Source organism: Vigna angularis, chromosome 1, assembly GCF_016808095.1.
Source record: "Vigna angularis cultivar LongXiaoDou No.4 chromosome 1, ASM1680809v1, whole genome shotgun sequence".
Lineage (NCBI taxonomy): Eukaryota > Viridiplantae > Streptophyta > Magnoliopsida > Fabales > Fabaceae > Vigna > Vigna angularis.
This window is the reverse complement of record NC_068970.1, coordinates 1706549-1719456: the sequence shown is the minus strand read 5'-3', so window position 1 is coordinate 1719456 and position 12908 is coordinate 1706549. Positions and strand designations below refer to the sequence as shown.

The window sequence follows — 12908 nt, the reverse complement described above, 5'->3', positions numbered from 1 at the left end:
TCATTATAGTTTTCTATAATTATAAAGAAAAAAAAAACTGTTTTTAAAATTTTTAGAATAAACAATAATTTGTCTATTTAATTCATAATTTTAGTCAAATAAATTCATTTGTATTAATATAAAGATCCTCAAATAATTATTAACTGAAATAATCATATGGGTTTGACAAAATTAGTTTATAAGCGAGTTAGTTTCCTAGCCGCTAATTGATAAAAGCCTAACTTCATAAATTAGTTTAGGGTTTACTAAAGTAAAAGTAGTTGATTAATTACTAAATATGAAATAACATGTTTACACACATTCTCTTGTACAAATAAAAAAAAATAGACAAAAATATATTATGAAGTTATAATTTTAAAATTTTGAAAATAATCATATTTTTATTAGATACGGTTATCCTATCTATCATGATTATATTGTGTTTAGGCTTATCCTAATTTTCATCTACTCTTGTATAAATTTATTCTTAAAAATAGAAAATTATGAGAGGGGTCAATCAAGAATTATTTTACAGTTTCAATCTCAAGTCGTTAGCAAAGTGGGTTGATCCTGTTTTGGTTTCAGTCTCGTAGCATTTGTTTGGCTGTCGCTTTTCGTCGTCTGTCGTCGTCACAATTTCGTCCATTTAAACCCTTAGGGTTTTCTTGTTCCTCGTTGGTGCAATTCGTCTTCTTCAGAGATGAAATCTAGCATTACTTTTTCCTTCTCTAGAAGTTCATCAGTTACCTCCGAGAAACTAAATGGAAAAAATCATCTATCATGGTCTGTTGCCGTTGAAATGTGATTCCTTGGTCAAAGGCATTATGAGCACCTTGAGCGAGATGAAAGTCATGTGCCTACTGAAAAAGTTGATCAGTGGAAACAAACTGATTTACAATTGTGTGTCCTGTTATGATAATCAGTGGAACCCAAACTTTTTATATCTTTACATGTTTTCAAAACTTGTCACTCTTTTGAAAGAAAGCTCAAAGCATATATGTCAACTATATTTAACATCTCTATTTTTTAAAAGTCATATATGTTTTTATATGAATAAGACAAATTTAGTTAAGTTAATTGATTTAATGAATGTTAATCAAAATTATCTTTTATTTAATTTGTGAATTTTTAATTTTTTATCCTTCAATTTAAATTATTATTATATTATTGAATTTTTTAGCTTAGTAATTTCAAATTGCGTAAAATAAACTAGTTTAGGATACTTCAGCAATCCTATATTTGTCAAACTAAACTCATTCTATGTTAATTTATTCACATTTAAGTCATAAGGTCTATGAAAATAATAATTAGAGTAGGGATTAAATTAGGTTTTAAATTAACAGAAATTAGAGTAATCTTTTCTCAAGATATAGTGAAACAGTTTCTTCTATGTAATAAGTTAATAACATGCATTCCCCCACATCCAACTGAATGTGAACTTATTAGGTAATTTTAGAATGCCACGTGCTCATGATTTTAATACATTTTCTTACAAGTATTTAAATGTTTAACTTATATAACAATAATAGTAATAATTTTTATATAAAATGAATTAGAAGCATGATGATTCGGATATCTTCTGCGGTGCAGACAGAATCTCTAAATATTTTACATTTACTATTATTAACGATGTTAAAAGACATTTGACAACTTGGGTAAAATGATGTTAACAAAAATGATCTTCTGTATATTTAAAAGAAAAGATAGTGAGAGTGAAATGTCAGTAAAAAAAAATTGGTGTTAAAGTACTACCTTCTAAAAATAGTTTCTCAACTTTAAAATCAAAGAAATTTCGAAAATGGAAAGGATTGTCCTACCATCATGGGGAAAATTGAAACACCGCCTCTTCTGTTGCGCCTCGCCTAAACAAAAGTCCAGTAATTATGATTCCAGTAATTATGGCATTACTCCTAGAACGAAAGAAATAAACCAAAATCACGATTTGTTTCACCAAATATGATAAAATAGAACAATTTGCAATCTCCATATGATAAGATAAACAATGGCTGTTCTCACATTAAATTACCTACACCACTAGGTTGTATGTATATTTCAACAAAGTTGATATGGCACAATCACATAAATGTTTGAATAACATAGCATTGCTAAAGTTTATTGATCCTGAACGCTGTAGTCATCAAATAAACTGCGCGTCTGGATGGGGTTAGTAGGCGAGTTTAGGAGGGGAAAATATTACAGAAACCATGCACAAATCCATACTTCAACAAAGAATCCAAAATCCAAGAAAAGAACAAGATCTCTCTGAGGACATTTGAGGCTTATTACTTGGAGAAGTAACATGAAATCAAACCTCTGGTTTTGCCTAACAAGGTTTCTCCGCAACGTCTTAAATCAATATCAGTTACCCTCTTTATATATACCCAGAGACCATGCTACTGCAAACATTTTGTATCTAAACCTTTGGTTTCTACACTATTGATACTCATAATTACAATTCCTGTAAAGGAGGGCACCTTAATTTGCCTCATCCTCCGCACCCATTAGATTAGACTGAGTTGCCAGCAGCATTTTGTTATATTCACAAATCAAATAGAAAAAACCTCAAGGTCAGAGATATAAATGTATATGATCTAAAGGTCCACGCACAAGTAGGCAATTATAGAGCCTGCACGTCGCTTTGTCCGTTGGCTAACCTTCCACTTCTCAACCAGGACTTTCTTTATGTTGGGACAACTAGAAACAACGGTGGCCACTCCAGCTGAAGTTATACCAGAGCAATAAACCATTTGACATGACTCCAGCATTGTGCAACTCTTGACAAGATGCGTCAGGCCAACATCGGTAATTTGACGGCAGTGTGAGAGCACTATTTCTTTAAGTAATGTGCAGTTTTCACCCAACGCAGCCATTGCCATATCGCCCAGATTCTGAAATTATAATGAGAGATATTGAAAAGGTACGGGAAAGTAGAAAGGAAAGATAATAAATTTCGGAAGGTAATAGTTATTAGCAGGTTGACTAATTCTCATATGTATAATGAAATAGTTAGCTATTCCATCCATACGGATATTACATGATTATGTAATGTACATCCAAAAATTGTTTACAGCAAACATCCATGCTAACACATGCGCAATCAAAAGTTTGCAGGCATGATATATGGTATACGCGGCTCCTAACTGATGGAGTTTGTCATGCACAAAAGTGAAACAACTATGGCGAAATCAAGAAACCAATCCATGCTATTGAAACAAAAAAATTATGGAAACTTAAAAACATGTGTTTTTGGTATACAAAAGGAGAAACAGACGAACACATACCTGCAGGACACTCACATCTAAATGACTGAGTTGAGGACAGCCCCTTGCGATGGATATCACTCCAGCATCTCCTATTTGATGACAACCACTAACATTCAGAGAACGAAGGGAACAGCCCTCAGCTATTGCAGTAAGGGCCCCATCCCCCACCCTAGCAATTGAATAACAAATATTAAGGTAGACATTCTTCAGAATAAACAATATTTTGTATGTTCAGAACAACCTAAAGTTCTCACTTCTAATACATTTTACTTACCTGTCGCAGAATCGAATGCTAAGATCTGTTAGAGATGTACAATGCTTGCCAACAGCAATGATTCCCTTGTTCCCAATCTACAAACAAAAAGAGAGCAACGAGCAAACATATAAAACTTATCCTGAAAAACTTAATTAATTAACCGTAGAAACTAGGTTGCATTATGTATCGCGATATATAATAGGGATCTGTCATTGACATGTTTTTAAGTAATACCCATTCAAACATTTTTCCTATATTTCACTTCTTTTCTCGAGAGGGTAAAAAGCAAGTAAATAATGTAACCATATAAGATGAGGGACAGAGTTAAAAATGAGTAAAGCAAAGAAATAAATCATGGAAACACGTAGCTAAGATGCAAAATAACAACAGATAGCATGTAGCCTTAAATTTAAGAGAAACAGTACATTATTTCGCTTGCTTGATTAATTGGAATAATATATCTTGGGAACAAAAGAATTGATGTCATTCATGCCAGCTTCTTAAGAACAACATAATCTTGAAGTTGTTACCTTGTAACATCGACGAATATGAAGTTTCTTTAGATTACGGCAGCCACTAGCTATACTACACATGGCATCATCACCAATGCTTGAGCAATCTACCAAGTGAAGAGCGTGCAAGAATTTGCACCCCTGCCCCACCTCAAGAAGGCTAACATCACCTATTCTATGGCAGTAAAGCAATGCTAACTCAGTGAGATTCCTGTACACATTAAAAAGTTGGGATTGGAATCCTATTGTAAGACAATGGAAATAACTCAAAACTTTTGCAACTAGTGCCATCAATAAAGGATAACCCGAATATTAGGAGCTAGCGTTTCTGTGTAAATATTAATAGGAAAGAAATGTGAGTTAGTCGGCTACTGTTAGTTAGGATATAATGGTTATGGGTCAAATACCTATAGATTAAGCATGACTTTGGTATGTTTTGGACAGACTGGAAGAATAATAACTGAAGCTCTTGTTTCTCTCTGTTAAGCTCTCTTCTTCCCTCTTCCGCTCTTTCCTTCTACTTCTTTCTCATTCCCTCCTAAATCCTGTATCAATGGCATCAAAAGCCTCACTCTCCAGGAATACTGGCCCAGAATCTTTCAACTCGTGAGCACAAAAACATGATGACAGGCAAAAATGTGTGAAATGGAAGACTGTATCATTCAAATTGATCAGAGGCTTCCAGTGGTCTTTAAACTACAAGAAATGGTGAAGATGAAATTCCCAAAATTTCAAAGGGAAGATGTTCTCGCTTGGATAATTGAGTCTGAAGGATTCTTTGAGCTGGATGAAACTCCCGATGACATGAAAGTTAAGATGGCAGACACAGGGCAGGATGATAAAGCATATGAGCAAAATTCAGGCTAGGACCAGTACATCGATATCTTCCTTTAGAAATTGCGCATGAGACCAACAGAGAAGATTTTATGCCTATGTGACAACAAGCCACCTGGCAGAATTTAATGCACTTCTGTAAACCTGGCTTGTTTGAAATGTTTAAATGGCTGGTCTGCAGGAGGAATATGCTGTCGTAGGCTGAGAGGAAAATGTTGACCAAGAGAACATGAGAGTTACAAGGCTCTTGGCAATGGTAATACCTTAGCAAATACACAAAAAATCAGTACATGTCCAACAAGAACACGCCAGTGGGAAGTGAGTCCCAGTCAATAGAGAAGTCACCAACAGATATCCAGAAATTCTTCAAAAACGTTGGAAGCTTTAATGGCAGAAGAAGACAAGCACAGGGCAAAAATTTTACTGTTACTCCAGTAGCAAGGATACTAACAGGGTCATCATTGATCATATGAGAACGAATGCTGTATGGTCATTTTGTATCCATATACAGCAGCCACAATAGCTCAACTCTACACATTGCATGGAGCACTAGTCGAAATAATTATTGAAAGGGATCCTATTTGAGTATTTTTTTGAAGACGTTCTTGAAAACTTTAGAGACTTTACAGAAGTTATCTTCCTCTTACCATCCCATTTGAAGTTTAAAACCCTAGAGGTCTCAGATTCTCTTTTGGTTAAGGATTGATAAGTAAATGTGAAGAGGAATGGAATGTAGGTTAGCTTATCAGCTTCTGTTAGTTAGGATTTTATGCTTGTTAGCAGCTACCAATCAATAAAGCATTACTGTTGTATATTTTGGACAGAATGGAACAATAATAAAAAGTAAAATGTAAGTTTACTGATCTCTCCTTTTCTCTCTATCCTTTCTGTTCTTTTCTTCCCTCTTTCTTTCTCTGTCTTTCTGTTTTTCTCTCTTATATTAGAAGCCTAAATGTGTAATATCACTATTCCACTAAATTAACTGAAAAGTTACATGTACGACACAATCATTCATGAACCAGAACAAGCAGGAACAGACCTCAGTGGATCATCAATAAACACATGCCAGGGTTGGTTAATAAATTGGCATTGCAAATTCATCATGCACAACAAAACCTTCTGCCTCCTATGATGCTTTATTCAGTGACAAGTTAAAGAGAGATCAAATGCATTAAAATGACCCTAGTGGAACTATCAATATGATAAATTGCTTGGCATCCTCTAAATTAAATTTATTAGTTCCAGCTATGTTAGATAACTCAACTCAATGGATCCAGAACATTTTCACAAGTAATTTAGCTCAGAGAAAAACATACTGGCAAGATCTCCCAATGTATTCTATCCCCAAAGTTCCAATGTTGTGACATCCATTGACTTCAAGATGTGTAAGTTCCTTGCAACCAGTAGCGATTGCTTCCAGACCCTTGTCGCTTAAAAAATAGCAATCAATTAAAGTCAAATTCTTTAACTTCTTACATCCATTCCCAATTGCATGCAACCCCCTGGACAAAAGCCATTATTGTAAAATAATAACTAAATAAAGCAAAAAAAAATATCTTACAAGGAAAACACATATGCAATGATAAGCATGTGAGAAATGATTACCCCCTCCCCGTGTGTGCTACAAACCGATTGTATTTTAAACAAGGACTTTCAAATTCGACAAACTTCAGTGAGTCTCAAAATATATAATAATGGAAGGAAATAAATTGCGACGAAGGGTGTGATAGACAAATAAAGCAAGAATTGTAAGAGAGCAACTCACTTATCAGTAAATCTCTGAAAACTGTATAGTGCCAATAACTCCAGAGACAGACAGCTAGTACCTACGGCTTTCAAAGCATCGTCTGTGATATTAATACATTGGAGCTTTAGAACCTTCAAAGCTGAACATCCCTGAGCCACAGCAAGTAGCCCTTTATTGTGGATGAACTCAGAATCCAAGGACAATGTCTCAAGGGAACAGCAGTTTGATCCTACAGCCTCCATCGAGATATCAGTTATCTTAGCACAAGCCGCCACACCAAGAGATTTCAAAGATTTTCCCACACCTACTGCTAAATCAACCAAACCCGAATCAGTCAAGCCTTCGCAGAAGCGCAGATTCAAATTTTCAAGATGCTTGCAAAACTGTCCAACAGCAGCCAGACCTTGATCCCCGACATAACAACCCTAAAGGAAAACCAGTAATTATAACTGCAAATAGGGCGTATAGAGTTGTAGATATTGAGAGATACTAAGGCAAGTAATGCATTCATACAGAAAACAGACATCTAATCTAAATAGCGGTGACTAATTAAATACAGATATTGGGTGAAAGAGAAACGGAAATGGAATTAACAGAAAAAACAACATACTTGTAAGTCCAAGGCTTTGAGAGAACTGCATTTCCGAGCAAAGGATGTCAAGCCATCGCTAGAGACATTGGAACACCAGATTAAGCCCAATATGTGAAGTTTGGGGAAGCCTTCCCCGAGTGAAGACAAACCAGTATCGGTTAAACAAGTGGACTCGAAATAGCTATCTTTATCGGCGGGCCGTTTCCTTCCCTAAAGAAAACAACGAAATGCCAATTAGAAATAAAGATGCAAATGCAAATGCGAGAATGGAACGAAAAGAAATGATTGAACGGACATGTTGGATGGGAATGGAGAGGCGTTCGTCGATGTAGAGGTTTCTTAGACTAGAGAAGCGGGTGGGGAGGAGGTCGAGGAAGAGGTGGGTGGCGCCGATTCGGAGGGTGGCTCGGGTTCGGCGTTCGAGGCGGAACCAGCGGCGGCAAACGAGGGAGCAGGCGTCCCGGATGGACTTAGTGTGGAGATGGGAAAATATTTCGACGATTAACTCATCGGGAAGCGAGTTGTTGATCCAATCATGACCTCGCATGATGTGGATGATCTGTGGAGCGGAGAGGAAACTGATACGGATGAATGTGTGAGAATAGAATATTAGTGATGGAAGAAGATGCCAGTAGTATTGTTGGCATTTGCATTGCAGCAAATAGAACGGCGTTAAAACTGACCTCAATATGTCCTTGTTCGCCCATGTTCTTTGGGATTTCACCCTAATCTAAGACACCATCCAATTCAACCCTCTAAATGTTTTTTTATTTATTTAATAGTTACTATAGCAACAACTATTTTAATTAAACCATCCTAGTTTTTTTTTAATTTAATTAGATATTTTTGTTATATTGAGTTGTCATGTTCATACCTATTTTCGAAATATTTTTATTTATATTTTTTAAAAATATGTCTTACGTCATTATTATATCACGTGTAATACTTCAAATATAAATTCAAAAACTTTAAATCATTACTTAATAAATTTAAATTTAAATTTAAAGACTACTGCAATTGAAAATGACATTTCTTAGGTTTTTTCAAAATATTTCAAAATATAAATAATAACTTTGATACAATTCTCTAAAAAAAATAAAAGATTTTATCTTCTAAATTATTATACAGTCTCCCAAAAGATAAGTGTATTGAAAAAACACAAGTAACAATAAGAGAAGAACACAAGGTAAGTTAATCCATTTAAAAGAAGAGTAGGAAAAAAAATAAATTATATTATAAAATGTTTGAGAAATAATTTAAATTTGTATTATTAAAATTTACATCAATTTCGCTTGAAAGTGAATCCCATGTCTCATGGTTTTAGAGTCTGTTTGAGAATAAACCTTTATATTAGAATGGTTATATATATTTTTAAAAATGGCTATCTCTTTAGCTTTCCTGCTCTACTTTTTCCAGATGTCAATGTTTTCTTTTGAGAATTAGGGATTGAATTAGGATTTGACTTCATAGTTTTATTGAGATTTAGGGATAAAAAACAATCACAAAAATTAGGGTTCATTCAAATTTGAAATTATAAGAGTTTGGAAAAAAGTTGTATTCACTTCCCTGATTCATCTTCACCTAAGATGTGGCTAAAGAAACATAAGAAGAGTTATGAAAGAGGGATTACGACAGCAATGTCCACAGTTGTTGCCCAGTTTAACAAAACTGGATATGGTGTAGTGATCCAGATACTTTCTTTGCATTATGACATGTTTTCCATTCTAATGTCGTGGACTTCAGGCAAAGATATGAAAGATCAAAAGCTAAAGTTTTCAAGAACAACTCATATATTTGACCTGTCAAGGGGTTAAAGATCAATATCAGTGAATTCACCTTTTCTTATTTAAATTAGGGAAAGCAATCACAGAAATTATGATTTATTCAAATTGAAGAAAATTTAATAAAACATAATTTTTCTAAATATTAGGGACTAACTTCGTCGTTTAGTTTGGGGATACGAAAAGCAATTACATAGAGTTTATTCAAATTTGAAATTAAGGGAGTTTAGGGAAAGAAGTTTATTCGCTTCCCTGATTCATCTTCACCTAATGTGCGACCAAAGAAACATAAGAAGAGGCATGAAGGAATGATTATGAAAGCAATGTCCATAATTGTTGTAGATTGACAAAACTGGATATGGTACAGTGATCCAAACATCTTCATTACATCGTGGTATGTTCTCCGTTCTAATGTCGTGGATTTATAGTAAAGATATCAAAGATTGAATGCCAAACTTTTCAAGAACAATCCTGGCAAGAGATCACGAATCAGGGAATTTTCTATTTAAAAAATATAAAATTTCATAAATTATCATCTTTATCGTTCCACATTGTTTAAAAGACCTAATGCTTAATCACTGATATTTTAAAACTTTTCAACCAATTTAACAACAAAAGTCACATTTCAACTTATTGAAAAAAAAAATTGAAAGACAAATTCGAAACTTTTAACAAAAAAGGGAGACATGAAATTATTAAACCTATATTATAATGAAAAAACCAAAAAGATAACTAATTGTAACAGAAAAAACCCAAAAATAAAAAATAACTACCAGCACGATAGATATAATCATATTTTAATGTATGTGCTAGTAGTCACTTGATATAACCTAAAGTACAAAATAAAAATAAAATGCATCGACATCTTTTTTTGTCAATTGTATTTTTAAAAAATAATTCAAATTATTATTGAATATTATACATAAAAAATGTTTAAAACATATTTTAAATGATCAATGTAAGTATAAAATAAAAATATTACCAATAAAAAACATTGACCTTTTTTTGTCTGATTTATTTGAAAAATAATTCAAATCATTATTAAATATTATATATAGAAAAATAAAATGTTATCATATTTTAATTGATCAATGTGTCCAGTAAAAAACCAAAGGAAAAAATCTCTATTATATGTAAATCACATACATACATAGGATCTCAAAAAAAATTGATGTTAGTAAATACAAAGATGTAAGGCTATATGTAAACCTTGCTTAATGAAACATAAAACTCAGTTAATGAAAATTGGTTTTTTCTTACAGTAGATCTCAGCTAAGAATTCAGAGTGAATGGTTCATCTTTTCTGATGAAGTGTGTTGTTTTGAAACTTCAACTTAGTCCTTGATAGTAAAATGCAGTTAGTTTTTTACATAGCTTTCTCTTCTGACTGAAGCTTTATATAAGATTTCTCATTTCTACTCTACTAATAGTATGCTTTCATACTCAATTGACATATTTACTTTACATTATTTTTTTGCTACAAGATATCCCAAAAGCATGATGATGAGCTACTACAGCAGGTTCCGGCAAGCCAACGAGTGATCTAGTCTAAGCCAGAATCCCCACAAATAGCAGACAGATGCAGCAGGAAATAGCATGCCCAGGAAACAGACAAAAATGAATATTCAGATGAAATCCAGAATCCTGTGCTCAGAAGACAATCAATGGTGAATTCGTGATACTCTTATTTTTAAGATTAATACCACCATTTAAACATGACAGTTGTGACGTCCTGAACAAAATCCCAGTCCCCCCACACACAAACAAAGACCATGGCTTGCCCAATAACTCTATTAGTAGTGACTCTTAATAAATCCATAATACACAAACCAATTTTGCAAGAGATTCTGTCTTCTGGTTTTATTTAAACATAAGAAAAAGACAGCAAGAAAATCACAACTACAAAATGAATATCTAAAACTACATCCTCCATTCATCCAACACCAACCTAACACCGTGACCTTAAAATTACAAGAAGAAAAAATGGTAACAGCAATGCAATATCTAAACAAGCAAACAATACTGGAAACCTTGACCTTAGGGCTGCTGAGGGGAAGACACAGTCTTGGCCTTCTTCTTTTCTGAAACTGCCTTGGCAAAGGCCTCAACAATGCGTTGTTGTGACTCCAGAATCATCTCAGTGCGTTTCATTTCCATCTCCATGCGCATAGTTTCCATCTCCCTCGCCATCTCCATCTTCATATGTTCCATCCTCACAAATCCATCTCCTAAAACCTTAATAGCAGCCACCACCTCCCCAACCGGGTCTCTCTCTCTCTTCTTCCCGAAATTAGAATTAGGGCTAGGGTTTTGATTCAAATTAGGGCTGAATTTCTGATTCCCAACCTTCCCAAAAATCTTGGAGCCAGACCCGGGTTGAGCAGGGGGCATCCCGGTGGGAATTCGAATTCTAAACCCACCGGCACCGGAACCCGGAAACCCATTCCTGTACAACCTGTTCAAGCTTCGAGTGTGGCCGTTCTGGTTGATCTCTTGGTACAGATCTTGATCATCGTCGTTGTCGTCGTCATCGTTGTCACTATCGGAATCGTGTTCGGGTTTGACAGGAGAGGGACCTTTCTCCATGGAGTCCATGAGCTTAAAGTGAACCCAGGAGGAGTTGAATCGGGAAACGGGGAGGGAGCGAGCGCGCTGGATCTCGGTGCGGTAGCGCTTGCGGAGCTTCTCCATTTTGTGGCGGCACTGGACGGGGGTTTTGGGAGGGGAGGCGTTGGGGCAGCGGTTGGCGACGGCGTCGGCGACCTCTTGCCAGTGGGTGGCCTTGAGGTTGCCGCGGCCGAGGGAATACCACTTGTCGCGGTAGGCGTCGATGAGGGCGAGGGTCTCATCGGGTGACCAGCAGGGAGGAGGAAGGCGACGGGAGGAGGTAGGCGCGGGGAGGGGAAGGGGGATGAGGGCTAGAGGGACGGCGGAGGGAGGATCGGGGGGAGGAGGAGGAGATGCCATGGAAGAGGAAGGAAGGAGAATGAGAGTGGAAGAGGGGTGAGATAGAGTGGGGGAAAGTGGGTTTGGGTTTGGTGGTGGTGGCGTTTGGTAACATAGTGGGTGGTGGTGTGCGGCTGGTTTTGAGATGTGGACAGGATAGGACGAGGGAGGGCACCACCGATTTGGTGGGGGGAGAGACTAACGTGCGCCGCTCTCACTATGCGCACCCACTCACTTCACTTTGCCCTGACTTGGACGGTGGTGATTGCTCCTCCAACACCCCACACATCACCTATCACCTATCTCATAGGTTAGCTTAAGGTTACTCTCCCACTACTATCCATTCACCTTTCACTCACTCATTCACCAACTTTTTATCATCTTTTAATTTTAAGATTAAATTAACCATTCAGTATACCCTCCACACTACACAAATTTCTATTAGCACTCCTCTAAAATTGAGCTGAACTTAGTAAGTAGGAGGTGAAAATAGTAAAAGTCATTCACAATAATGTTGGATACCCTAAGGCCTATTTAATTTTAAAATAAATATACGGTAAACAATTTAAATGAAAAGTTAAAGGTTTAAACCCTCCTCGTATTTATATGGGAATCTCAAATGGGTTATCGTTTTTTTTTTTTGTCTCAATTGGGTCATATTTTTTGTAAAAATGAACCAATTTTATTCTAACCGTTAAGTGCTCTCAGACGGCGTTAAGTTCAGCTGAGCTGTATTTTATATTTTGATGGCGTGGCATTGTTCACTAAAATTGAATGGCTGATGTGTTTTAAAATTGTTCACATCACACCTCAAATCAACTTCTTCTTACACCTCAAATCACGGCGTTAAGTTTTACCTTAAACAGATGTCGACATCTGTTTTACCTTAAACGGATGTCGACATCCGTTTTACCTTAAACGGATGTCGACATCCGTTTTACCTTAAACGGATGGTGACATCCGTTGAAGATGTCACATCCGTTTAAAAGTTACGTTTT

At 35.7% G+C, this 12908-nt stretch overlaps 2 protein-coding genes across 7 annotated transcripts; both read right to left on the bottom strand.

Annotated features, from left to right (window-relative positions):
• Positions 1-548: 548 nt before the first annotated feature.
• LOC108323817 (F-box/LRR-repeat protein 4) lies at positions 549-7922 on the bottom strand. Of its 6 annotated transcripts, none has more exons than XM_052871431.1 (10): positions 7479-7860; positions 7202-7393; positions 6610-7016; positions 6161-6346; positions 4029-4221; positions 3517-3593; positions 3261-3411; positions 2587-2867; positions 1797-1889; positions 549-839 (listed from the first exon to the last, which is right to left on the bottom strand). In XM_052871431.1, the coding sequence occupies exons 1-9, from the start codon at positions 7728-7730 to the stop codon at positions 1799-1801; spliced, it is 1830 nt and encodes a 609-aa protein (XP_052727391.1). In that variant the 5' UTR covers positions 7731-7860; the 3' UTR covers positions 549-839; positions 1797-1798. The 6 variants fall into 6 exon arrangements, with proteins under 6 accessions (XP_052727391.1, XP_017412068.1, XP_052727392.1 ...); XM_017556579.2 differs by having other exon boundaries at positions 549-836; XM_017556580.2 differs by lacking the exon at positions 549-839 and adding an exon at positions 7867-7922 and having other exon boundaries at positions 1640-1889; positions 7479-7761.
• A 2821-nt stretch (positions 7923-10743) lies between these two features.
• Positions 10744-12275, bottom strand: LOC108331367 (trihelix transcription factor ENAP1). The gene has a single exon (XM_017566020.2). It carries the CDS (start codon positions 11929-11931, stop codon positions 11002-11004), a length of 930 nt encoding a protein of 309 aa, XP_017421509.1. The 5' UTR covers positions 11932-12275; the 3' UTR covers positions 10744-11001.
• Between the last annotated feature and the right edge of the window lie 633 nt (positions 12276-12908).

Bases quoted from the DNA above. Each gene is read 5' to 3' on its own strand.
- LOC108331367 (XM_017566020.2), bottom strand. From the start codon at position 11,931: ATGGCATCTCCTCCTCCTCCCCCCGATCCTCCCTCCGCCGTCCCTCTA.
- LOC108323817 (XM_017556580.2), bottom strand. From the start codon at position 7,730: ATGCGAGGTCATGATTGGATCAACAACTCGCTTCCCGATGAGTTAATC. The intron at 3,594-4,028 runs GTAACAACTTCA...TTTTGTTTGTAG, and splicing joins ATATTCGTCGATGTTACAAG to ATTGGGAACAAGGGAATCAT. The intron at 1,890-2,586 runs GTGCGTGGACCT...CTTTCGTTCTAG, and splicing joins GGCTCTATAATTGCCTACTT to GAGTAATGCCATAATTACTG.